Raw genomic sequence first — 24,283 nt, 5'->3', positions numbered from 1 at the left:
GCACTATACCACCAGGCAGTATGTGTTACACAGGCACAGCGCCCTCTGGTGTCCAGGAGCAGAAACGGAAACTACAATATGACGTGACACTGCTGCTGTCAGTACCAACTGTGTTTCCCGGCCCCTTCCCCGCTCATAGTGGTATCGCCCGGACTACTTCCTCCTAGTATTTGCAATGAGAGGAAGAGTACACGTGCGCCTACAGGAGGGGGGGTCCAGCCATAGAACGCTGCGTGTACCGTGTGAGCCAGAGGTGAGACCCCATATGTGGCCAAAGGAGCGTGGTCAGGGGTGAGAGAGGGGGGTAGTAACCAGGTCAGGGGTGAGAGAGGGGGGTAGTATCCTGGTCAGTGGTGAGAGAGGGGGGTAGTAACCAGGTCAGTGGTGAGAGAGGGGGGTAGTAACCTGGTCAGTGGTGAGAGAGGGGGGTAGTAACCAGGTCAGTGGTGAGAGAGGGGGGGTAGTAACCAGGTCAGTGGTGAGAGAGGGGGGGTAGTAACCAGGTCAGTGGTGAGAGAGGGGGGTAGTAACCAGGTCAGTGGTGAGAGAGGGGGTAGTAACCAGGTCAGTGGTGAGAGAGGGGGGTAGTAACCAGGTCAGTGGTGAGAGAGGGGGGTAGTAACCAGGTCAGTGGTGAGAGAGAGGGGTAGTATCCTGGTCAGTGGTGAGAGAGGGGGGTAGTATCCAGGTCAGGGGTGAGAGAGGGGGGTAGTAACCAGGTCAGTGGTGAGAGAGGGGGGGTAGTAACCAGGTCAGTGGTGAGAGAGGGGGGGTAGTAACCAGGTCAGTGGTGAGAGAGGGGGGTAGTAACCAGGTCAGTGGTGAGAGAGGGGGGGTAGTAACCAGGTCAGTGGTGAGAGAGGGGGGGTAGTAACCAGGTCAGGGGTGAGAGAGGGGGGTAGTAACCAGGTCAGGGGTGAGAGAGGGGGGTAGTATCCTGGTCAGTGGTGAGAGAGGGGGGTAGTATCCAGGTCAGGGGTGAGAGAGGGGGGTAGTAACCAGGTCAGTGGTGAGAGAGGGGGGTAGTAACCAGGTCAGTGGTGAGAGAGGGGGGGTAGTAACCAGGTCAGTGGTGAGAGAGGGGGGGTAGTAACCAGGTCAGTGGTGAGAGAGGGGGGTAGTAACCAGGTCAGTGGTGAGAGAGGGGGTAGTAACCAGGTCAGTGGTGAGAGAGGGGGGTAGTAACCAGGTCAGTGGTGAGAGAGGGGGGTAGTAACCAGGTCAGTGGTGAGAGAGAGGGGTAGTAACCAGGTCAGTGGTGAGAGAGGGTGGTAGTAACCAGGTCAGTGGGGAGAGAGGGGGGTAGTAACCAGGTCAGTGGTGAGAGAGGGGGTAGTAATCAGGTCAGGGGCGAGAGAGAGGGGTAGTAACCAGGTCAGTGGTGAGAGAGGGGGGGGGGGTAGTAATCAGGTCAGTGGTGAGAGGGGGGGGGGGGTAGTAATCAGGTCAGTGGTGAGAGGGGGGGGGTAGTAATCAGGTCAGTGGTGAGAGGAGGGGGGTAGTAACCAGGTCAGTGGTGAGAGAGGGGGGGTAGTAACCAGGTCAGTGGTGAGAGAGGGGGGGTAGTAACCAGGTCAGTGGGGAGAGAGGGGGGGTAGTAACCAGGTCAGTGGTGAGAGGGGGGGGGGGGTAGTATCCTGGTCAGTGGTGAGAGAGGGGGGTAGTAACCAGGTCAGTGGGGAGAGATGGGGGGTAGTAACCAGGTCAGTGGTGAGAGAGGGGGGGGGGGTAGTAACCAGGTCAGTGGTGAGAGAGGGGGGTAGTAACCAGGTCAGTGGTGAGAGAGGGGGGGGGGGGGGGTAGTAATCAGGTCAGTGGTGACCCTGTATGTCTGCGTGTGTTGACAGTCAGGGGCTGCTGGTGGGTTCCTGTGCTTGTGGCTACCAGTAACCCCATACATCTCTGTCTGCCACGTGAGTCCACTTTCCCTTCTCTCCGCAGATGAGACCCCTGTGGACACTGCATCTATAGAGGAACCAGAGGCTGGTGCAGGGATGGTGTGCTGCCCAGATGACAAGGCCTCTCATGCTGTGATGATGGACAGAGTATATTCCTGCTCCGACTGTGGTAAAGGCTTTGGTCACAGATCGACCCTCATCCGGCATCAGAGCTTTCACTGTAGGACCAAGAAGGTGAAAGCTCCGGTTCCTTCCAGCAGCCTGATGCTAGAGGCTCAGCGTTCCTATAAGTGCGGCATCTGCCAGGAGACTTACCCAAGCCCCACCGAGCTGAAGAGACACCTAAGAAGCCATCCCGGGGACCAGCGCTACATGTGCCAGGACTGTGGCCGCACCTTCACCTGTAACTTCTACCTGGTCCGTCACCAGAGGACACACACCGGGGAGAGACCCTTCAGCTGCCCGCAGTGCGGCAAGAGCTTCAAATGCAGCTCCGTCCTGCACCGGCACCAGAGGACCCACTCCGGGGAGCAGCCGTATAAGTGTGACGTGTGTAACAAGGGCTTCTCTCAGAAGACCAGTCTGATCATCCACCTGAGGACGCACACGGGAGAGCGCCCGTTCCGCTGCCAGGTCTGTGGGCGGAGCTTCTGCTCGAGCTCCGCCCTGATCCGACATGCACAGAGTCACCGATATGAAGGACGTGGGGAAGGTGGGATCCCCAGTACCATTGTAATGAATGAATTGTCACAATGCTGCTTATTCCTGATACATTGTCCCCCCTGCAGGTGGAGACCGGCTGATGGAGGCAGGTGAGAGTCCCGAAATGCTGCAGATCCTGGATGGCAAAGGGGACAGAGCGCTGCCTGAGTGCCCAGCCATGGCGCAGGATGTCCCAGAGGAAGGGATTAACAGCCGATTTATAGGTAAGGATACTGACGTACTGCAGTGCCACCCACACCATCACTGTGCCCTTACTGGTCACATGACTGGCTGGAGGCAGGGGGCAGAGACTGACGGGCATATGTGTAGCACCCACATCTGCAATAAGACAGTAGCGGTCACTATGATACAGGCAAGCTCTACTTGTACGTCTGTGACATCTCAGTGTGAATAGGACGGATTATAATGTGACAACTTGTGTGAGATCATGTCAGAAGACATTATAGATGACAGGAATCTCTGAGTCGTGTAACGGTTGGCAGAGCCTCTGGGATCAGTGGTGAATGAGTCGGGATTACCGGGCTCCCAGCGTTAGTGATGGAGGAGCCGGGATTACTGGGCTCCCAGTGTTAGTGATGGAGGAGCCGGAATTACCGGGCTCCCAGCGTTAGTGATGGAGGAGCCGGGATTACTGGGCTCCCAGTGTTAGTGATGGAGGAGCCGGATTACTGGGCTCCCAGCGTTAGTGATGGAGGAGCCGGGATTACTGGGCTCCCAGCGTTAGTGATGGTGGAGCCGGATTACCGGGCTCCCAGCATTGGTGATGGAGGAGCCGGGATTATTGGGCTCCCAGCGTTAGTGATGGAGGAGTCGGATTACCGGGCTCCCAGCGTTAGTGATGGAGGAGCTGGGATAACCGGGCTCCCAGTGTTAGTGATGGAGGAGCCGGGATTACCGGGCTCCCAGCGTTAGTGATGGAGGAGTCGGATTACTGGGCTCCCAGCGTTAGTGATGGAGGAGTCGGGATTACCGGGCTCCCAGCGTTAGTGATGGAGGAGCCGGATTACCGGGCTCCCAGCGTTAGTGATGGAGGAGCCGGGATTACCGGGCTCCCAGCGTTAGTGATGGTGGAGACGGTATTACTGGGTTGACAGCGTTAGTGATGGAGGAGTCGGATTACCAGGCTCCCAGCGTTAGTGATGGATGAGCCGGGATTACTGGGCTCCCAGCGTTAGTGATGGAGGAGTCGGGATTACCGGGCTCCCAGCGTTAGTGATGGAGGAGCCGGGATTACCGGGCTCCCAGCGTTAGTGATGGAGGAGCCGGGATTACCGGGCTCCCAGCGTTAGTGATGGAGGAGTCGGGATTACCGGGCTACCAGCGTTAGTGATGGAGGAGTCGGATTACCGGGCTACCAGCGTTAGTGATGGAGGAGTCGGATTACCGGGCTCCCAGCGTTAGTGATGGAGGAGTCGGATTACCGGGCTCCCAGCGTTAGTGATGGAGGAGCCGGGATTACCGGGCTCCCAGTGTTAGTGATGGAGGAGTCGGATTACCGGGCTCCCAGTGTTAGTGATGGAGGAGTCGGATTACCGGGCTCCCAGCGTTAGTGATGGAGGAGTCGGATTACCGGGCTCCCAGCGTTAGTGATGGATGAGCCGGGATTACTGGGCTCCCAGTGTTAGTGATGGAGGAGCCGGGATTACCGGGCTCCCAGTGTTAGTGATGGAGGAGCCGGGATTACCGGGCTACCAGCGTTAGTGATGGAGGAGTCGGGATTACCGGGCTCCCAGTGTTAGTGATGGAGGAGTCGGATTACCGGGCTCCCAGTGTTAGTGATGGATGAGCCGGGATTACTGGGCTCCCAGCGTTAGTGATGGAGGAGTCGGGATTACTGGGCTCCCAGCGCTAGTGATGGATGAGCCGGGATTACTGGGCTCCTAGCGTTAGTGATGGAGGAGTCGGAATACCGGGCTCCCAGTGTTAGTGATGGATGAGCCGGGATTACTGGGCTCCCAGCGTTAGTGATGGAGGAGTCGGAATACCGGGCTCCCAGCGTTAGTGATGGAGGAGCCGGATTACCGGGCTCCCAGCATTAATGATGTTGATATAAGTGAGGCAGGACAATCACAATGATGAGACCATGTAAATGTTACGTTGTACAGTGTATTATAGATCTGGGGACAGTGACTTGTTTCATGCTTTACTTGACAGATCGGAATTCAGGAATCAGTCTGCAGAGAAATGACTGCTCAGATGATGTGGCAGCCATTGCCGAGCCTGGAGGTGGTGCTGAGCGCCTGGACACGGGACAGGGCGCTGCCAGCGTGCAGGAAGACTCCCCGCCTGATCTGTATGCAGGGCATCAGGAGACTGGACAGGGCGCTGCCAGGGAGCAAGAAGATCTGTACGCAGAGCGTCAGGACAGGGGACAGGGCGCTGCCGGGGGGCAGGAAGACTCCGTGTCTGGGGGGTACGCAGAGCGTCAGTACAGGGGACAGGGCGCTGCCAGCATGCAGGAAGACTCCGTGTCTGGGGGATACGCAGAGCGTCAGGACAGGGGACAGGGCGCTGCCGGGGGGCAGGAAGACTCCGTGTCTGGGGGGTACGCAGAGCGTCAGTACAGGGGACAGGGCGCTGCCAGCATGCAGGAAGACTCCGTGTCTGGGGGATACGCAGAGCGTCAGGACAGGGGACAGGGCGCTGCCAGCATGCAGGAAGACTCCGTGTCTGGGGGGTACGCAGAGCGTCAGGACAGGGGACAGGGCGCTGCCGGGGGGCAGGAAGACTCCGTGTCTGGGGGGTATGCAGAGCGTCAGGACAGGGGACAGTGCGCTGCCAGCGTGCAGGAAGACTCCATGTATGAGGGGTACGCAGAGCAGGGGGGTGAGGCGATGCATGCCCCCGCGGAGGGAAACATTACCTATGGCTTTATATGTTCTGAATGTGGTCAGATGTTGTCCTCCCAGTCTGATCTCCATGCCCATTGTACCACCCACGCCAGAGACCCGCCTTCCTGCGCAGACTGCGGGAAAACGTTCAGACATCGATCTTCTCTTACGCGGCACCAGAACTCGCACTGTGGCGCCCGGACAGGAAACTGCAGCTCTCCCGCCAGCCGGTCCTCTCCCGTCATCAGCAATAAATGCGGCATATGTCAGCTGACCTTCCCGGGCCTGAGCGAGCTGAGACGTCACCTGGGAAGTCACACCGGGGACCAGCGTTACATGTGCCGCGAATGTGGCCGCGCGTTTAACTGTAACTACTTCTTGGTGCGACACCAGAGGACACACACGGGCGAGCGGCCCTTCACCTGTCCGCAGTGCAACAAGAGCTTCAGGTGCCTCTCCGTCTTATGCCGACACCAGAGGACGCACACGGGTGAGCAGCCGTACCGGTGTGAGGTGTGCACGCGATCCTTCTCCCAAAAGACCAGTCTCATCATCCACCTGAGGACGCACACCGGGGAGCGTCCGTTCTGCTGCCAAGTCTGTGGGAGGAGCTTCTGCTCCAGCTCCGCCCTGGTCCGCCACGTGCAGAGTGGCAGACATGGTGGGAATCGGACACGTGAGTAGTTTCTGGGCTATTGTCGGGTATATAGGGTTTATCTCTGACATTCTGTGGGGGCACAGGACGCTTGGCCATCGCCTAGCACTGACATCAGACCCAGCTCTGGTATAGGGGCTGCACCTTATTCGGCTTGGTCCGGGGTCTATTCCGAAGCCCCCCGCACACTAGACAGAGGATATAATATAGGACATTGCTTAGACAGGGCTGTGTGAGCTATATCTGTTACTATATATACTAGCGTGTACACATAATATTACCGACCCCCGGCGTCTTCTGAACATGCAGGTCAATTTGGCTATATAGCCCATACCCGCATGGTCAGCAGGTCCCGGTAATTTCACTGAACGATGTGGTTCTCAAACTCAGTCCACGGGACTCCGCACAGTGCATGTTTTCCAGGTCACCCGACAGGTGCACTCATTACTGACTGGCACAGGTGGAGCTAATTATTTCACTTGTGATTATGTGCAAAACATGCACCATGTGGGGTCCTGAGGACCGACTTTGAGAACCTGTATATTCAGTGTGTGAACACAATTTCGGCCACCCGCAGCCGCAGATGATATTGTGAACTACAGTATATTGGCCGCGGCCTAGTGTGTACACATAATATCGGCCACCCGCATCCCCAGATGATATTGTGAGCTACAGTATATTGGCCGCGGCCTAGTGTGTACACATAATATCGGCCACCCGCAGCCCCAGATGATATTGGTAACTACAGTATATTGGCCGCGGCCTAGTGTGTACACATAATATCGGCCACCCGCGGCCCCAGATGATATTAATAACTACAGTATATTGGTCGCGGCCTAGTGTGTACACATAATATCGGCCACCTGCAGCCCCAGATGATATTGATAACTACAGTATATTGGCCGCGACCTAGTGTGTACACATAATATCGGCCACCTGCAGCCCCAGATGGTAATGATAACTACAGTATATTGGCCGCGGCCTAGTGTGTACACATAATATCGGCCACCCGCGGCCTCAGATGATATTGATAACTACAGTATATTGGCCGCGGCCTAGTGTGTACACATAATATCGGCCACCCGCGGCCCCAGATGATATTGATAACTACAGTATATTGGCCGCGACCTAGTGTGTACACATAATATCGGCCACCCGCGGCCCCAGATGATATTGATAACTACAGTATATTGGCCGCGACCTAGTGTGTACACATAATATCGGCCACCCGCGGCCCCAGATAATAATGATAACTACAGTATATTGGCCTAGTGTGTACACATAATATCGGCCACCCGCAGCCCCAGATGATATTGATAACTACAGTATATTGGCCGCAACCTAGTGTGTACACATAATATCGGCCACCCGCGGCCCCAGATGATATTGATAACTACAGTATATTGGCCGCGACCTAGTGTGTACACATAATATCGGCCACCCGCGGCCCCAGATGATATTGATAACTACAGTATATTGGCCGCAACCTAGTGTGTACACATAATATCGGCCACCCGCGGCCCCAGATGGTATTGATAACTACAGTATATTGGTCGCGGCCTAGTGTGTACACATAATATCGGCCACCCGCGACCCCAGATGATATTGATAACTACAGTATATTGGTCGCGGCCTAGTGTGTACACATAATATCGGCCACCCGCGACCCCAGATGATAATGATAACTACAGTATATTGGCCGCGGCCTAGTGTGTACACATAATATCGGCCACCCGCGGCCCCAGATGGTATTGTGAAGTACAGTATATTGGCCGCGACCTAGTGTGTACACATAATATCGGCCACCCGCGGCCCCAGATGATATTGATAACTACAGTATATTGGCCGCAACCTAGTGTGTACACATAATATCGGCCACCTGCAGCCCCAGATGATATTGATAACTACAGTATATTGGCCGCGACCTAGTGTGTACACATAATATCGGCCACCCGCGACCCCAGATGATATTGATAACTACAGTATATTGGTCGCGGCCTAGTGTGTACACATAATATCGGCCACCCGCGACCCCAGATGATAATGATAACTACAGTATATTGGCCGCGGCCTAGTGTGTACACATAATATCGGCCACCCGCGGCCCCAGATGGTATTGATAACTACAGTATATTGGTCGCGGCCTAGTGTGTACACATAATATCGGCCACCTGCGGCCCCAGATGATATTGATAACTACAGTATATTGGCCGCGGCCTAGTGTGTACACATAATATCGGCCAACCGCGGCCCCAGACAGTATATTGGCCTAGTGTGTTTGGGGCTTTACACAGTTCGAGTCTCCCGTATACTGAGAGGCCTGGGCTAGACGTGTTGGTATGTTTGGGGCGATTCTCCCGTATACTGAGAGGCCTGGGCTAGACGTGTGGTATGTTTGGGGCGAGTCTCCCGTATACTGTGAGGCCTGGGCTAGACGTGTGGTATGTTTGGGGCGAGTCTCCCGTATACTGAGAGGCCTGGGCTAGACGTGTTGGTATGTTTGGGGCGAGTCTCCCGTATACTGAGAGGCCTGGGCTAGACGTGTTGGTATGTTGGATATTTGCACACAGTAGCATGATGTAGAGAAGTCCGTGTTCCTGATGTCACCTCTTAGTCCTCCGTGTGACAGATCTGTCACTTGATCACCGCTGAGACGCGGCACAGCATGCTCTTTGCTGTAATGTACGTTCCTTGTTTCCTTTCAGCAAAGGGAGGCGTGAGGCACTCTGCTGGAGGAAGGAGGCATTGCAGAAGGCGGCTGAGGGCATCTGGCGGCAGCGGTGCGCTCCGGGCTGTGGAGAACACGCACTGGATAGAGCAGCAGATGGACTCTGGCACTTTGCAAGGAAAACTTATGGTGGAAACGCAAGGCGCCAAGAAGCAATCACATTACGGTAATACGCGGACGGCGTCCGACAATCCAGCTTCTACCAGGCATGTAACCTATTTATAACCCGAAGGCACGTCAGATACGGGGCCTAATTCAGGACTGGTCGCAGGACGAAATTGTTCTCAAAATGGGTAAACCGTGTGCACTGCAGGTGGGGCAGATGTAACAGGTGCAGAGAGAGTTAGATTGAGGTGGGTTATATTGTTTCTGTGCAGGGTAAATACTGGCTGCTTTATTTTTACACTGCAATTTCAATTTACACATACCCCAATTACCTCTCTGCACCATGTTACATCAGCCCCACCAGCAGTGCAGCATGGTTTTGTCCATTTTTTGTCCTTCCAGAGGTGTCTGTCATCTATACTCTTGGGTCCGGTCCGGGTATTGTGCACAGGTGCAGCAGCATGCTTACCGTGCGATCCTATGGATTGCGGGTGTGTGCGCTGTGCACCTGAACACAGCGGGCAGACTAATTGTGGCAGGCGTCACTGCCGCTGGTAAGATGCCAATGAGAACATCCGTAGAAGAGCGCCATCTCCTGACTGCCAGCTCATGGGCAGAATTCCCGGTACTTCTGTAGTTTCACGGCGCCAGTATGGCGTCTGAGTCCCCTTGCGGGGCTCGCTTCGCTCGCCACGCTATTTAAAATCAACTCCATGCCAACATGGATAGTGGGGGTATGAACTATCCATGTTGGCATGGAGTTAAGTTACTTTTTTTGACATATTTTGTGGCGAGCGTAGAACCCGGAAGTAGCACAGTGCCATGCTGGCGCCGTGAAACTACAGAAGTACCGAATTCCCAGAGATGTATGTAATTGTGCCTATACCAGGCCTGATGCTCCGCTGTGTTATTAGCACAGGATTACATTGTATTAGTTATCATTGTGTATTCCGCATTATGTAAGTGACTCATATTGTATTCTGGCTTCTCCGCTACCCGTTACTGATTACATTGAGCGTAGAGGTTCTCCTGGGCCGCACTGGTGTGTACTCCCTCAGCGTTATCCGTAATTATATGTATTCCTCTCCTCTGCAGACACAGCGCAGGCATCACCCGCGGGAAGTCTTGTAGAACCTGATCAGAAACCTCTGCTGGATGCGGGTGGAAGATGCACAGAGGCGGGTGAAGAACCCGGGAGGTGGGCATCAGATGGGAATCCCTGTGGGGACTTTACAGACTCTAATAATGGCGGTGGGATCATCTGCCCGGACTGTGGTAAGACCTTTGGATCTCCAACCTCGCTGGTGGCGCATGAGAAGATCCACAAACGGTTCACTTGCTCCCAGTGTGGTCAAATCTTTGGTCACCGATCTACGCTCGCCCGACACCAGAGCTGTCACTGCCGGAAACCACGCACCTCCGCCAATGGTCTCTCTGAGACGACCTCTGACCTCTCGCATAGGTGCGGCATCTGTAACCAGAACTTTGCGGGAACCGGCGAGCTGAGGAGGCATCTGGCGGAGCACAGAGGACAGCAGCGGTATGCCTGCCAGCACTGCGGGCGGCACTTCACCTGTAACTACTTTCTAGTGAGACACCAAAGGACGCACACGGGTGAGCAACCCTACAGGTGCCAGGTCTGCCGCCGGGGCTTCTCGCAGAAGACGAGCCTGGTGATCCACGGGAGGACGCACACCGGGGAGCGGCCGTACATCTGCTCCGTCTGCGCTAGAGGCTTCTGTTCTCGCTCGGCCCTGGTGCGGCACCAGCACAGTCACCGGGACAGGAGAGGCAGGAGAGGTGGGTACTGCGGTAATATATATGGCACGTAGTGCATTGGAATGGGCCCTGAAATGGTATTCTGGATCCCTGATTCTGGTCCAGAAAGGGGTTATTCAGACCTGTATGTAAAGCACATTTTTTCTCTAATATACAAAACCATGTGCACTGCAGGGGGGCAGATGTAACATGTGCAGAGAGAATTAGATTTGGGTGAGTTATTTTGTTTCTGTGCAGGGTAAATACTGGTTGCATTATTTTTACACTGCAATATAGATTTCAGCTTGAACACACGCGATATATATATATCTACAACAGAAAGAACGGGCATTCCATAGTGCAATTAACACAAGTTCAAAAAACCATTTATTAAAAGCACAATCCACCACAAGGGTCGGGGTCACGCACCACAAGTGGCGGTATACACACACCGCAAAGACGTCCGTGTGACGAAACGCGTAGGGGCTGTAACCACTTTGACAGTGGTCTTATGCTTTATTCTTTGCGGTAGCTCAGCGATATTGCACCGTGTGTACACAGCTTAACACAAATGTGGTTTTAATTTGTAATTGACCAATTGCGCACTGTTTTGTCTTTCGATATCTATCTATTTCTTTTTTTCTCTTTTACACAAAAAATGTGCTTTGCGATCAGGTTTGAATAACCCCTTTCCGGACCAGATCTAGAATAAGCCCCTTAGAAGTTTAGCGTTTCCTATTATTACATGAACCATTGGCAGTGGCTGTCGGTGAGCTGTTACCTGGTATATAGAAGTGTCCTCATTCGCTATTGCTGCGGTCCCGCCCCTTCTCGGGGCGCCAGGTGGTGTTACCCGGCTTGCGATGAACATCTGATTTGCCTGCGACATACTGCCGAGGGCGACCTACGGCTGTTATTCCCGCGAGGTGCGACGCTTGTACGTCTGTGCGCGATGCTGCAGCTTTGTGCTCCATTTCCCCTGTTGTACATGTGTTGCTGTAGTTGCAGGTTGGTGACTACGGGACAGATACGGTCATGCTATCGGTGTCTGGCATCACGCGGCATATTGCGGCTAGGTGTAGAGGACGTGTGTATACCATTGGATGTTTTTCTGCCCCACAATATATACAACCTTTAAAATATATCGATGTCACATATTGGGGCTAATTCGGCTCCGTTTACTGCTATCTTTTGCGAATGAAGCTTGCAACTTGATTGACAGCTGGGGACGTTTGTAGGTAGCACCCCAGCATTTTCTGGGAGTGCCGCCTAAAAATGCAGACGGTCCGGTGGCGGGGAGGGAGGCCCGCTGATGTCATCAGTGATCCCGATCTTCCACGGTCTCTGCAGCACCGAGTAAGGGGGAAAACCATTCAAGGGTGAGTTTTCCCAGTGTGCACCGCTGCGAATGTATTTGCAGCCGTGCACAGGGCAGGGGGAACTCGGGCAGGGTGGCGTGGTGAAGATCAGGTCTGAATCAGTCCTATTGTCTCTGTAGTATTCCAGTGCCTCAGACTGTTGTGTAGCATATGTACAGAAGCCGCGAGGGCGACATAGATTCACCGATGTCTGTTTGTCGCAGGTCAGCGAAGGGGGAAGACGAGAAATCCCGTAGGGAAGAATTCTGGGAAGGCCCAAATATTTGCTTTGGAGAAATTGAGCCGCGAAGTTTCCATAGATGCCGACGCAGCGGAGAAAGATCCCCCGATAGATACTAAGCCTGGAACAGACATTCTGAAGGAGCTGACGGATTCGACTTGTAGCAAACGCCGCGATACGGACCAGAGCATTACATCCCCGGCTCACCTACCGCCGCATCTCCGAGGAAAGAGACCTTTCTATTGTTCCGCCTGCGGAAAAGGCTTCGTACAACGTTCTGCGCTCTCCAAGCACAGAAATGTGCATTGTAACATCCAAATTCCCAGCATCCCTTCCCCGAAATCCGCTCAGCGCCCCTATAAGTGCGGCATTTGCCAGGAGACTTACCCAAGCCCCACCGAGCTGAAGAGACACCTAAGAAGCCACCCCGGAGCCCAGCGCTACATGTGCCAGGACTGTGGCCGCACCTTCACCTGTAACTTCTACCTGGTCCGTCACCAGAGGACGCACACCGGGGAGAGACCCTTCAGCTGCCCGCAGTGCGGCAAGAGCTTCAAGTGCAGCTCCGTCCTGCACCGGCACCAGAGGACCCACTCTGGGGAGCAGCCCTATAAGTGTGACGTGTGTAACAAGGGCTTCTCTCAGAAGACCAGTCTGATCATCCACCTGAGGACGCACACAGGAGAGCGCCCGTTCCGCTGCCAGGTCTGTGGGCGGAGCTTCTGCTCGAGCTCCGCCCTGATCCGACATGCACAGAGTCACCGATGTGATAGGCAAGGTCAGTGTAACGTGTATAAAGCAGTGAGTGTGTGCGTGTGTGACCAGATATCCCAGCAGCATCAGTATATTTGGTACTTGTGTAATATCTGGGCGCCCGATTTTTTGATTGCATTCCTTAACTTAAGGCATGCGATCAGATGCGATGCGACCGATTTTTCCGACCCGATGAAAAAATCGGGCGCCCAGATATTACACAAGTACCGTATGTTTATATGCTGTGCAGTACCTGCAGGTGTCGCTGTTGTCCTTCAGCTGTGTGTGGCATTGTTAGCCTATGTGTATTTGTCTGTTACCTAAGTGATGTATTTTGAGGCCTTTTCCCAATCTTATCTCACTGCTATCCCGAAGGTACAGGACAGTGAGGCCTCTGTAGGAGAATGCTCCCTACAATATAGCAGCGATGTGTACTGATCTGCACCCCCAGCCGTAGCACAATTGATATGCTCTGGCTGTTTGGGGGTAGCGGTGGCTTGCATGGAGGGAGGGGGGTCAGCCATGTTTTGTAGGTGTGCCGAGGCCAGGGTTACTGCCAGGAGGGGCAGCACCAATTCCCCGACCTTCCTGCATACCCTGACCCAAGCTCGCAGTGATAGGCTGACTCTTCTGGGATTGAGGAGCTGAGACCACATTAAGTGCATAACGCTGCGCTGCGCACGTGTGCGTGTTATTACCATGTTCTAGTTCCAGGTCACTCCTCATTCTAGCCCTGTGTGTAAGGTAGGGGGCACCTAAACATTGTATGTGGGATTCAGCACCGTCTCCCTCATCACTGACATATCAGAGTAAATGTACTGAGAGCGAATGGGTATCAACGCGTTTATTCGTACCATTCGATGTAAAAGGGCTGGATTCGGCATATTTGGCTGAAGCCTGCACAGATCAATCAGATCCGTCATGTAGATCAGATCTGTCAGATCCGTCGGTACTTGTGTAGTTACACGGCGGCAGTTACGTAGTCAGCGTAGTGTCCCTGTCAGAATCAGTGTTGTGTTCCCGCAGTTAGTGCGGTCAGTCAGCGTTACGCAGTTAGTGTAGTCAGTCAGCGTTACGCAGTTAGCGTAGTCAGTCAGCGTTACGCAGTTAGCGTAGTCGGTCAGCGTTACGCAGTTAGCGTAGTCGGTCAGCGTTACGCAGTTAGCGTAGTTGGAGCTTACGGAGTTAGCGTAGTCGGTCAGCGTTACGTAGTTAGAGTAGTCGGTCAGCGTTACGCAGTAGGCGTAGTCAGTTAGCGTAGTCGGTCAGCGTTACGCAGTTAGCGTAGTTGGAGCTTACGGAGTTAGCGTAGTCGGTCAGCGTTACGCAGTTAGCGTAGTCGGTCAGCGTTACGCAGTTAGCGTAGTCAGTCAGCGTTACGCAGTTAGCGTAGTCGGTCAGCGTTACGCAGTTAGCGTAGTCGGTCAGCGTTACGCAGTTAGCGTAGTCGGTCAGCGTTACGCAGTTAGCGTAGTCGGTCAGCGTTACGCAGTTAGCGTAGTCGGTCAGCGTTACGCAGTTAGCGTAGTTAGTTAGCGTTACGCAGTTAGCGTAGTCAGTCAGCGTTACGCAGTTAGCGTAGTCAGTCAGCGTTATGCAGTTAGAGTAGTCAGTCAGCGTTATGCAGTTAGAGTAGTCAGTCAGCGTTATGCAGTTAGAGTAGTCAGTCAGTGTTATGCAGTTAGCGTAGTCAGTCAGCGTTACGCAGTTAGCGTAGTCGGTCAGCATTACGCAGTTAGCGTAGTCGGTCAGCATTACGCAGTTAGCGTAGTCGGTCAGCATTACGCAGTTAGCGTAGTCGGTCAGCGTTACACAGTTAGCGTAGTCGGTCAGCGTTACACAGTTAGCGTAGTCGGTCAGCGTTACGCAGTGAGCGTAGTCGGTCAGCGTTACGCAGTGAGCGTAGTCGGTCAGCGTTACGCAGTTAGCGTAGTCGGTCAGCGTTACGCAGTTAGCGTAGTCGGTCAGCGTTACGCAGTTAGCGTAGTCGGTCAGCGTTACGCAGTTGGCGCGGTCAGTCAGCGTTACGCAGTTGGCGCGGTCAGTCAGCGTTACGCAGTTGGCGCGGTCAGTCAGCGTTACGCAGTTGGCGCGGTCAGTCAGCGTTACGCAGTTGGCGCGGTCAGTCAGCATTACGCAGTTGGCGCGGTCAGTCAGCGTTACGCAGTTGGCGCGGTCAGTCAGCGTTACGCAGTTGGCGCGGTCAGTCAGCGTTACGCAGTTGGCGCGGTCAGTCAGCGTTACGCAGTTGGCGCGGTCAGTCAGCGTTACGCAGTTGGCGCGGTCAGTCAGCGGTGTGTCAGTGCTTATTCGATTGTGTGGGAACCATTGACCACTTTTAACCTGCCTGACCTGACCGGTGTGAATGTGTTCCTGAAACACCCCCACTATCCACGTCAGCCCGAAGTGTGGCTAGCGTAGCGAGCCCCGTGAGGGGACACGGTACGCATCCTCCCCACTATCCACGGCGGCGAGGTGTTGATTTTATAAAGCGTGGCGAGCGGACGCAAATTACTTGACGTGTCCCCTCGCGTGGCACGTTACGCTCGCCACACTTTATAAAATCAACTCCACACCGATGTGGATAGTGGGGGGGTATGAGCAGGTCGGGAGGACGCGTAACGCGTCCCCTCGCGGGGCTCGCTGCACTTAGGGCTGGGGTGGATAGTGGGGTTTGAAATGGAGGCATTTGCCAGTATGTAACATGGCGCACTGGCAATGTGTCCTTTATTGTGCAGGAGACGCACGTGCTACCGAACCCCTAACCCCATCTCCCTGAAGCGGACACAGCCAGGGTTGCCGTACCCTGGTGCAATAATTACTGAGACGCTCCAGCGTCTCAGACAGGTGGAGCGCCTCTCCGCCGGCACCCGCATGATCTCCTCTCCGCCGGCATCCGCCAGTGCAGGGGATCTGGCGGTTACCGGTGCTGTGTGAGAGGCGCTCACTGGGCTTGCCATGGACGACGGGGACAGAGCTGCAGCTCCCAGGGACAGTACGGTGACTAGCTGCCTGACGAGGACACTACGCTGACTACGCAGGGCTGCTGCCGTGAAACTACACAAGTACCGATCCGGCAGATCCCTGCGGTGCTTAGCTGAGTAAACATAAGAAAAAGAACAGCGTTAACTAGGCAGCTTGGATCCCTCTGGGTGTTTCCAACCCCCGTAGGTAAATGTGGAATGGGTGAATAGAGAAGACCCTTGGCGCACTGAGTGAAACTACACAAAAATAGTTATTGTTTAAAAAACATGAAGAATAGAATGGAATAAAAAAACAATTCAATAGGTGAACAAGTAAAAAACAAGGTCCGATACAGGATTCTCCCTTATCCGGGGCGATGATGGAGCCTAGGGTGGTATTGCAGAGTGTTCCCAGGAAAACACACACCCTGCAAGGCTCCAAAGGTTACACTGGGCTGGGTCCTGGTTCATGCAATCTAGAGAATAGAGGAAAAAACCACTAGGCACCGTATGTACACACAAAAAAATACAATTTAATAACAACTTAGTAATTCACAATAAAAACAATTAATTGCATGCATGCATATTGAGGCTAAAACTGGGAATACATGTATTAACAATTGTGTGCTGAGGGTGGCATCCCTCTACCACATGGCAGCCTTTGTACACGGCACATCACCACCAGTCCCTAGCGCTCATACCTTGCTCCTATATTGATGCAATCTAGGCCTAGATGTGTGATTTTTCCTGGGAAAATATAATTAAAATATTAAAGAGAAAAAAAAAATAGATATTTTTTGGATTGTGGGAGGAAACCTGAGTACCCGTAGGAAACCCACGCAAGCACGGGGAGAACATACAAACTCTGCACAGTTAGGGACAGTTAGGGCCATGGTGGGATTTGAACCCATTACCTCAGTGAGACCATAATGCACCACAGGTTTTCAAACTCGGTCCTCAGGACCCCACACAGTGCATGTTTTGCAGGTCTCATCACAGAAATTATTAACTCCATCTGTGGATCTTTTAAAATGTGTCAATGAGTAATGAATGCACCTGTGAGGTGAGCAGAAAACCGTGAACTGTGCGTTGTCCCGAGGACTGGATTGTGAACCCCTGGTCTACAGTATAACGCTGACGTTTTCAGATCATACAATAGTACACGCCGACGTTACATGTATGTTGTCGTGTCGCACAATTGAACCTTTCTTTCTTTCTTTTTAACTCAGGGAAAAGGTTAACAAAGAAGAACCCGCAACAGGCCCAACCCATCAAACAGGAACCCACCTGTGCGGTACATCAGGACAGTGAGGGGGGCACGCCGGTGCTGGGTGGTCCGACGCCTGCGACTGAGCCAGGTCTGCGCTGTGAGGATGGAGACATCCGGCTAGAGACCGTTACTGATCTGGCAGAGGACACTGGGAAAGGTGCGGAGGGTCATGGCGGTACTGCGTTTATCTGCCCTGACTGTGGCAAGTACTTCCAGTCCCAGCCTCTTCTCACCGCACATCGCAACGTTCACGTGGTGGGTCGCTGTCTGGTCTGTTCAGACTGCGGGAAAAGTTTCAGCCACCGATCTTCTCTACTGCGGCACCGGAGCTCCTACTGCAGCCGGCAACCTCGGGAAAACATCTCCCCCAAGCCCTGTGCTCCGTCCCTCCCTGTACAACACTTCTACAAGTGCGGCGTCTGTCATCTGAATTTCTCCCATTCTAAGGAGTTGAGGAGGCACTTGGCGAGCCACAGCGGAAACCAGCGGTTCATGTGCCACGAATGTGGGCGCACGTTCACCTGTAACTATTTCCTAGTGCGTCACCAGAGGACACACACCGGGGAGAGACCCTTCAGCTGCCCGCAGTGCGGCAAGAGCTTCAAGTGCAGCTCCGTCCTGCACCGGCACCAGAGGACCCATTCCGGGGAGCAGCCCTATAAGTGTGACGTGTGTAACAAGGGCTTCTCTCAGAAGACCAGTCTGATCATCCACCTGAGGACGCACACGGGCGAGCGCCCGTTTCGCTGCCAGGTCTGTGGGCGGAGCTTCTGCTCCAGCTCCGCCCTGATCCGACACACGCAGAGTCACAGAACAGTCTCTGATACCTGAGAGCGGTTGGTTGCTGATATATTTGTACCCATGGCCCCTAAACCACTAGGAATATATTGGAATATGTGGGTGTGGAGTGACGGGGGCGCGGCGCCTATAGTCAGGATGATGTTGTCACATGAGGATTTTACATAAATGATCTGAGAACTATAATGCTGTGTTGTGTTCTGTCAGTGTGCAGTGTGCAGCCGGGTACTATAACATGTACCCCATGTTCAGCTGTGGGGCGGTGGGGGAGCGAATCTGCTTCACGGGCCCCTGTGCCCATTCTGCACCATAGGAGCTGTGCCAGGTTCCGTGCTGAGGAAGGCAGCCCTGTGTGCAGGGTCTGGGTACCTGGTACCACTATGGGCTGTAACGCGCTTTACTGTATTATATTGTAGCTAAGAATATTATTATACAGACACAGGCAACAAATACAATTACGGTCATTGCTAGTGCAATGCACAGAGCCACATGGGCCACATGGTTTACCCCTCTACCATGTCCGACAGCTCCGGCTTATGGCAGGGCGAGTCTGATGGCCCCCCGGCTTATGGCAGGGTGAGTCTGCCGCCCCGGCTTATGGCAGGGTGAGTCTGGCGGCCCCCGGCTTATGGCAGGGCGAGTCTGATGGCCCCCCGGCTTATGGCAGGGCAAGTCTGGAGGCCCACCGGCTTATGGCAGGGCGAGTCTGCCGCCCCCGGCTTATGGCAGGGCAAGTCTGGAGGCCCACCGGCTTATGGCAGGGCGAGTCTGATGGCCCCTCAGCTTATGGCAGGGCGAGTCTGCCGCCCCCGGCTTATGGCAGGGTGAGTCTGGCGGCCCCCGGCTTATGGCAGGGCGAGTCTGATGGCCCCCCGGCTTATGGCAGGGTGAGTCTGATGGCCCCTCGGCTTATGGCAGGGTGAGTCTGATGGCCCCCCGGCTTATGGTAGGGCGAGTCTGCCGCCCCCGGCTTATGGCAGGGCGAGTCTGGAGGCCCACCGGCTTATGGCAGGGCGAGTCTGGTGGCCCCCGGCTTATGGCAGGGCGAGTCTGGAGGCCCCCGGCTTAGGGCAGGGCGAGTCTGGCAGCCCCCGGCTTATGGCAGGGCGAGTCTGTCGGCCCCCGACTTATGGCAGGGTGAGTCTGGCGGCCCCCGGCTTATGGCAGGGCGAGTCTGGAGGCCCACCGGCTTGTGGCAGGGCGAGTCTGGCGGCCCCGGCTTATGGCAGGGCGAGTCTGGCGGCCCCCGGCTTATGGCAGGGCGAGTCTGGAGGCCCCCGGCTTGTGGCAGGGCGAGTCTGGCGGCCCCGGCTTGTGGCAGTGGCAATAGCAGACATCCATGCAGGCCGGCCCCGGTTATATAGGAATGTGACACTCCAGCCAGAGCTCTGTGTACTGGACTACCTGCCTTCACTCACGTGGGTACATTTACTAACGTTTCTAAACATTAAGAGGGGATGTTGCCCATAGCAACCAATCAGATTCTAGTCTATCATTTCTCTACTGCAGGGTGGCCAAACCGGCCCTCAAGATCTACCAACGGTGCAGGTTTTCCAGGCAACCTGTGGATCTATAGTAGGAATGATGCAGCTGGTTTTAAAATGTGACAGTTAGTAATGACTACAGCTGTGCACCAGCTAGGTGATCTGGTAAATGTGACAGTTAGTAATGACTGCAGCTGTGCACCAGCTAGGTGGTCTGGTAAATGTGACAGTTAGTAATGACTACAGCTGTGCACCAGCTAGGTTATCTGGAAAACATGGACCGTTGGTAGATCTCGAGGACCGGTTTGGCCACCCCTGCTCTACTGCATCCTACAAATGATTGACAGAATCTGGTTGCTATGGGTAATGTCAGCTGTGCACACAGGAGAGGGAATTGGCCACTGCAGTAGTTTAGGTGTCATGTGTTAGACCTGGCGTCTGTCCATGGTGTCGGTTTCCTGCGTGGATGTTACTGCAGACCGTAGCGCCATCTGATACTGTACCCAGTGACCACCATTTCTTAATAGACTATATCTGTGTAACGCTGTCCCTGGGATCTGAGCGTAAGCTCCCACCACTTGGCCGGCGCCACCACTAGGCAAATCTAGGCATTTGCCTAGGGCGCCGGCCACTGGAGGGCGGCATTTTGTGCCGCCCGGGTACCTGTCCTACGGCGCTGTGTATTTAAATCTGGCGGCGGAGGCAGCGGGGGTCCCTGCAGTCCATTAAAAATCACGAGCGCTATCCGCCGGGCTATGCGGAAACGCTTCTAGTGTGATAACTCTGGCAGCACGGCGCACGCTGATCTCAGCCAATCAGCGTGCTGCCAGTGTTTTCACACTAGAAGCACTTCCGCATAGCCCGGCGGATAGCGCTCGTGATTTTTAATGGACTGCAGGGACCCCCGCTGCCTCCGCCGCCAGATTTAAATAAACAGCGCCGAACGACAGGTACCACACCCCCCCCCCGGCACCGGGGCGCCCCCACCCCGACTCGCCTGGGGCGCTCCGGTGCCTTGCACCGGCCCTGTGTCCATCGACGCTTCCAGGAAACTGCAGGCGCTTGTGTAGCGAGCAGGTAAACACCACCCCCCCCCCCCCCCCCAGCCTAGCGGGTCCCCGCACTAGCACTGTACGCTTCCACACCCTCACACTTGGCTGCACAAAGGAAAAGTCGTTCCGTGGCCTCTCACATCTAATGTTTATTTTCTCGGTTTGTTGATAAAATTCTATACTTTCTTTTATCGTACCCGGAGATGTCCGAAAACAGGGTGGGCACGAACGTCATGTGGGCATCGACAGGCCGGCATTCGCAGGGGTACAACCAGCGTTTCTATGAAATACTGGGCGTTCCCTACTTTCGCCCCGCCCATTATTGTGCAGCCGCTCCTGCGAATGTGAAAGTGTCACTATGAGGGTTTGGGCAGGTACATATTCGCACATGCGCAAACCCCAAACATCTGAATCACCCCAAAGTTATCCACTGCGCCACATCCCGTTATCTCTGCCCCCGTTAGGTTGCTTTCACCTAACCGCCGTACCCCAGCTTACTTGGCTTTGGTGGAATTCGGGGAGATTCGATCTCCTCGGAGACGGCATTGTTACACCACTATAATGATCAGTCATCGATAACCAATAATCCAGTGTAACATGATCAGTAATCTATGATATATGGGATTTGTCTTGGTGCGCCATCTACTGGATTATCATGTGTACTGCAACTTCATGAGTCAAAATAAACTGCCTGATTATGGATTAATATGTACTTATATCTGAATACATATAGGACCTTATTCAGCTCCGTTCACAAGGGACCTGATGTTCGGCGTATGCACTGCCGCATTTCTGCCAATATTCTGTCCTGGGTTCCCAATTTCTGATGGCAGCCCTGGTAAGGACAGCAAGTGTGATATCCTAATATGTACTGTTACACATCACCCACCCCCTGTACCAGAGTCACCTCTCACCCGCTCCCTGTACTGTGTCCCTGCCCATGTCATTATACAAGTGAGGAGGAGGCGACGCCATGGCCTGATTGCTACATAAGCTGCCCCCCTGGAAGTAGGAACAGTCCGCACAAGGAACTAAGATACAATGGCAGTTTCAGAGGGAAGCAGATGTGCGTACACAGGCGCGGCGCACTGCATGCCGGGAGTTGTAGTCTGTCCGCTCAGGGATGCCGCAAAGTGCCGGAAGTGGGCAGGGCGAGCTGGCCGGGTCAGGCCGCAGCTGGAGGTGCTGAGAGCGGCTGTGTCACCGGGAAGATCCCGAGGCTCGGGCCCAGCACAGGCCGCAACCACCGGGAGGAGGGATGGGATGTGAGATGCGGCCGGACCGGTGACTCCGAGACGGGTTACCCTCCATGTACGTACATAGGGCGATAGATAATGTACAGCACACACAGGTATACTGTCACACAGGGGGATCACTGTACAGCACACACAGGTATACTGTCACACAGGGGGATCACTGTACAGCGCACACAGGTATACTGTCACACAGGGGGATCACTGTACAGCACACACAGGTATACTGTCACACAGGGGGATCACTGTACAGCACACACAGGTATACTGTCACACAGGGGGATCACTGTACAGCGCACACAGGTATACTGTCACACGGGGGATCACTGTACAGCGCACACAGGTATACTGTCACACAGGGGGATCACTGTACAGCGCACACAGGTATACTGTCACACAGGGGGATCACTGTACAGCGCACACAGGTATACTGTCACACAGGGGGATCACTGTACAGCGCACACAGGTATACTGTCACACAGAGGGATCACTGTACAGCACACACAGGTATACTGTCACACAGGGGGATCACTGTACAGCACACACAGGTATACTGTCACACAGGGGGATCACTGTACAGCGCACACAGGTATACTGTCACACGGGGGATCACTGTACAGCGCACACAGGTATACTGTCACACAGGGGGATCACTGTACAGCGCACACAGGTATACTGTCACACAGGGGGATCACTGTACAGCGCACACAGGTATACTGTCACACAGGGGGATCACTGTACAGCGCACACAGGTATACTGTCACACAGGGGGATCACTGTACAGCGCACACAGGTATACTGTCACACAGGGGGATCACTGTACAGCACACACAGGTATACTGTCACACAGGGGGATCACTGTACAGCACACACAGGTATACTGTCACACTGGGGGATCACTGTACAGCGCACACAGGTATACTGTCACACGGGGGATCACTGTACAGCGCACACAGGTATACTGTCACACAGGGGGATCACTGTACAGCACACACAGGTATACTGTCACACAGGGGGATCACTGTACAGCGCACACAGGTATACTGTCACACAGGGGGATCACTGTACAGCGCACACAGGTATACTGTCACACAGGGGGATCACTGTACAGCGCACACAGGTATACTGTCACACAGGGGGATCACTGTACAGCGCACACAGGTATACTGTCACACAGGGGGATCACTGTACAGCGCACACAGTATACACAGGGGGATCACTGTACAGCACACACAGGTATACTGTCACACAGGGGGATCACTGTACAGCACACACAGGTATACTGTCACACAGGGGGGTCACTGTACAGCACACACAGGTATACTGTCACACGGGGGGATCACTGTACAGCGCACACAGGTATATACTGTCACACAGGGGATCACTGTACAGCGCACACAGGTATACTGTCACACGGGGGGATCACTGTACAGCGCACACAGGTATATACTGTCACACAGGGGATCACTGTACAGCACACATGGGTATATACTGTCACACAGGGGGGTCACTACAGCACACACAGGTATACTGTCACACAGGGTAGTCACTGTACAGCACACACAGGTATACTGTCACACAGGGTAGTCACTGTACAGCACACACAGGTATACTGTCACACAGGGGGATCCCTGTACAGCACACACAGGTATACTGTCACACAGGGGGATCCCTGTACAGCGCACACAGGTATACTGTCACACGGGGGGATCACTGTACAGCGCACACAGGTATACTGTCACACGGGGGGATCACTGTACAGCGCACACAGGTATGCTGTCACACGGGGGGATCACTGTACAGCACACAGGTATACTGTCACACGGGGGGATCACTGTACAGCGCACACAGGTATACTGTCACATGGGGATCACTGTTAAATTCTTCAAAACTGGTATCTGAAATACATGCAACAATACGGTGATATACAAGGGACTTCCAGTGGACAGTGTCTCATGAATCTCAGCACAGAATTATTCGCTATTAATTACAGGAGCCAAGTAAAGCAGCTCGTTGGAAGGAATTCTCCTGAAATATTTATATAGACTGCCTGTAAATGTAACCTATTGGTACAACAATTGTTTATCTGTATGTTAGTCTGTCTGTGATATATGTAATTGTGGAGATAATTTAGTATTTCCTCTGTAGTTCCTACACCCAGTTCAGATCTATAGCTGAAGGGGCACTATAGGACCTTTTTCTAACCGACTTAATAAAAGTTACATTTTAATGTAACTAATGCAGTCGTCTTTTTCTCTGTGTACTGTGGTACACTATATTCAGATATATAATACAGCACATACATACTGCAGCATGGCGGCTGTATCTGCGGACATATCGGGGCTGTCAGTATGCGCAGTTTGCCTACCGCCCGTACACCTCACGTTCGGAGGACAAATTGAAACACCCAAAC

General features: G+C 54.0%; 2 protein-coding genes across 2 annotated transcripts in view; both read left to right on the top strand.

The window, feature by feature from the left end:
* Positions 1 to 261: 261 nt before the first annotated feature.
* LOC146058329 (uncharacterized) lies at positions 262 to 18,548 on the top strand. The gene is made up of 8 exons (XM_083170601.1): positions 262 to 291; positions 1,942 to 2,610; positions 2,687 to 2,824; positions 4,776 to 6,128; positions 8,813 to 9,001; positions 10,036 to 10,740; positions 12,281 to 13,075; positions 17,243 to 18,548. The coding sequence occupies exons 2-8, from the start codon at positions 1,995 to 1,997 to the stop codon at positions 18,112 to 18,114; spliced, it is 4,668 nt and encodes a 1,555-aa protein (XP_083026727.1). The 5' UTR covers positions 262 to 291; positions 1,942 to 1,994; the 3' UTR covers positions 18,115 to 18,548.
* A 2,849-nt stretch (positions 18,549 to 21,397) lies between these two features.
* The window catches only part of LOC146058330 (uncharacterized), a 31,596-nt gene continuing 28,710 nt past the window's right edge, over positions 21,398 to 24,283 (top strand). Inside the window, 1 exon segment of the mRNA XM_083170602.1 lies at positions 21,398 to 21,928. The gene's annotated coding sequence lies outside the window, so the exon portion shown is untranslated.

The sequence above is a fragment of the Crinia signifera genome, chromosome 2 (assembly GCF_055691185.1).
Source record: "Crinia signifera chromosome 2, ASM5569118v1, whole genome shotgun sequence".
In the NCBI taxonomy this organism is placed as follows: Eukaryota; Metazoa; Chordata; class Amphibia; order Anura; family Myobatrachidae; genus Crinia; species Crinia signifera.
The sequence above is the reverse complement of the archived record's forward strand: the minus strand, read 5'-3'. Positions and strand labels throughout refer to the sequence as shown.

Bases quoted from the DNA above. Each gene is read 5' to 3' on its own strand.
- LOC146058329 (XM_083170601.1), top strand. From the start codon at position 1,995: ATGGTGTGCTGCCCAGATGACAAGGCCTCTCATGCTGTGATGATGGAC. The intron at 6,129-8,812 runs GTGAGTAGTTTC...GTTTCCTTTCAG, and splicing joins ACATGGTGGGAATCGGACAC to CAAAGGGAGGCGTGAGGCAC. The intron at 9,002-10,035 runs GTAATACGCGGA...TCTCCTCTGCAG, and splicing joins CAAGAAGCAATCACATTACG to ACACAGCGCAGGCATCACCC.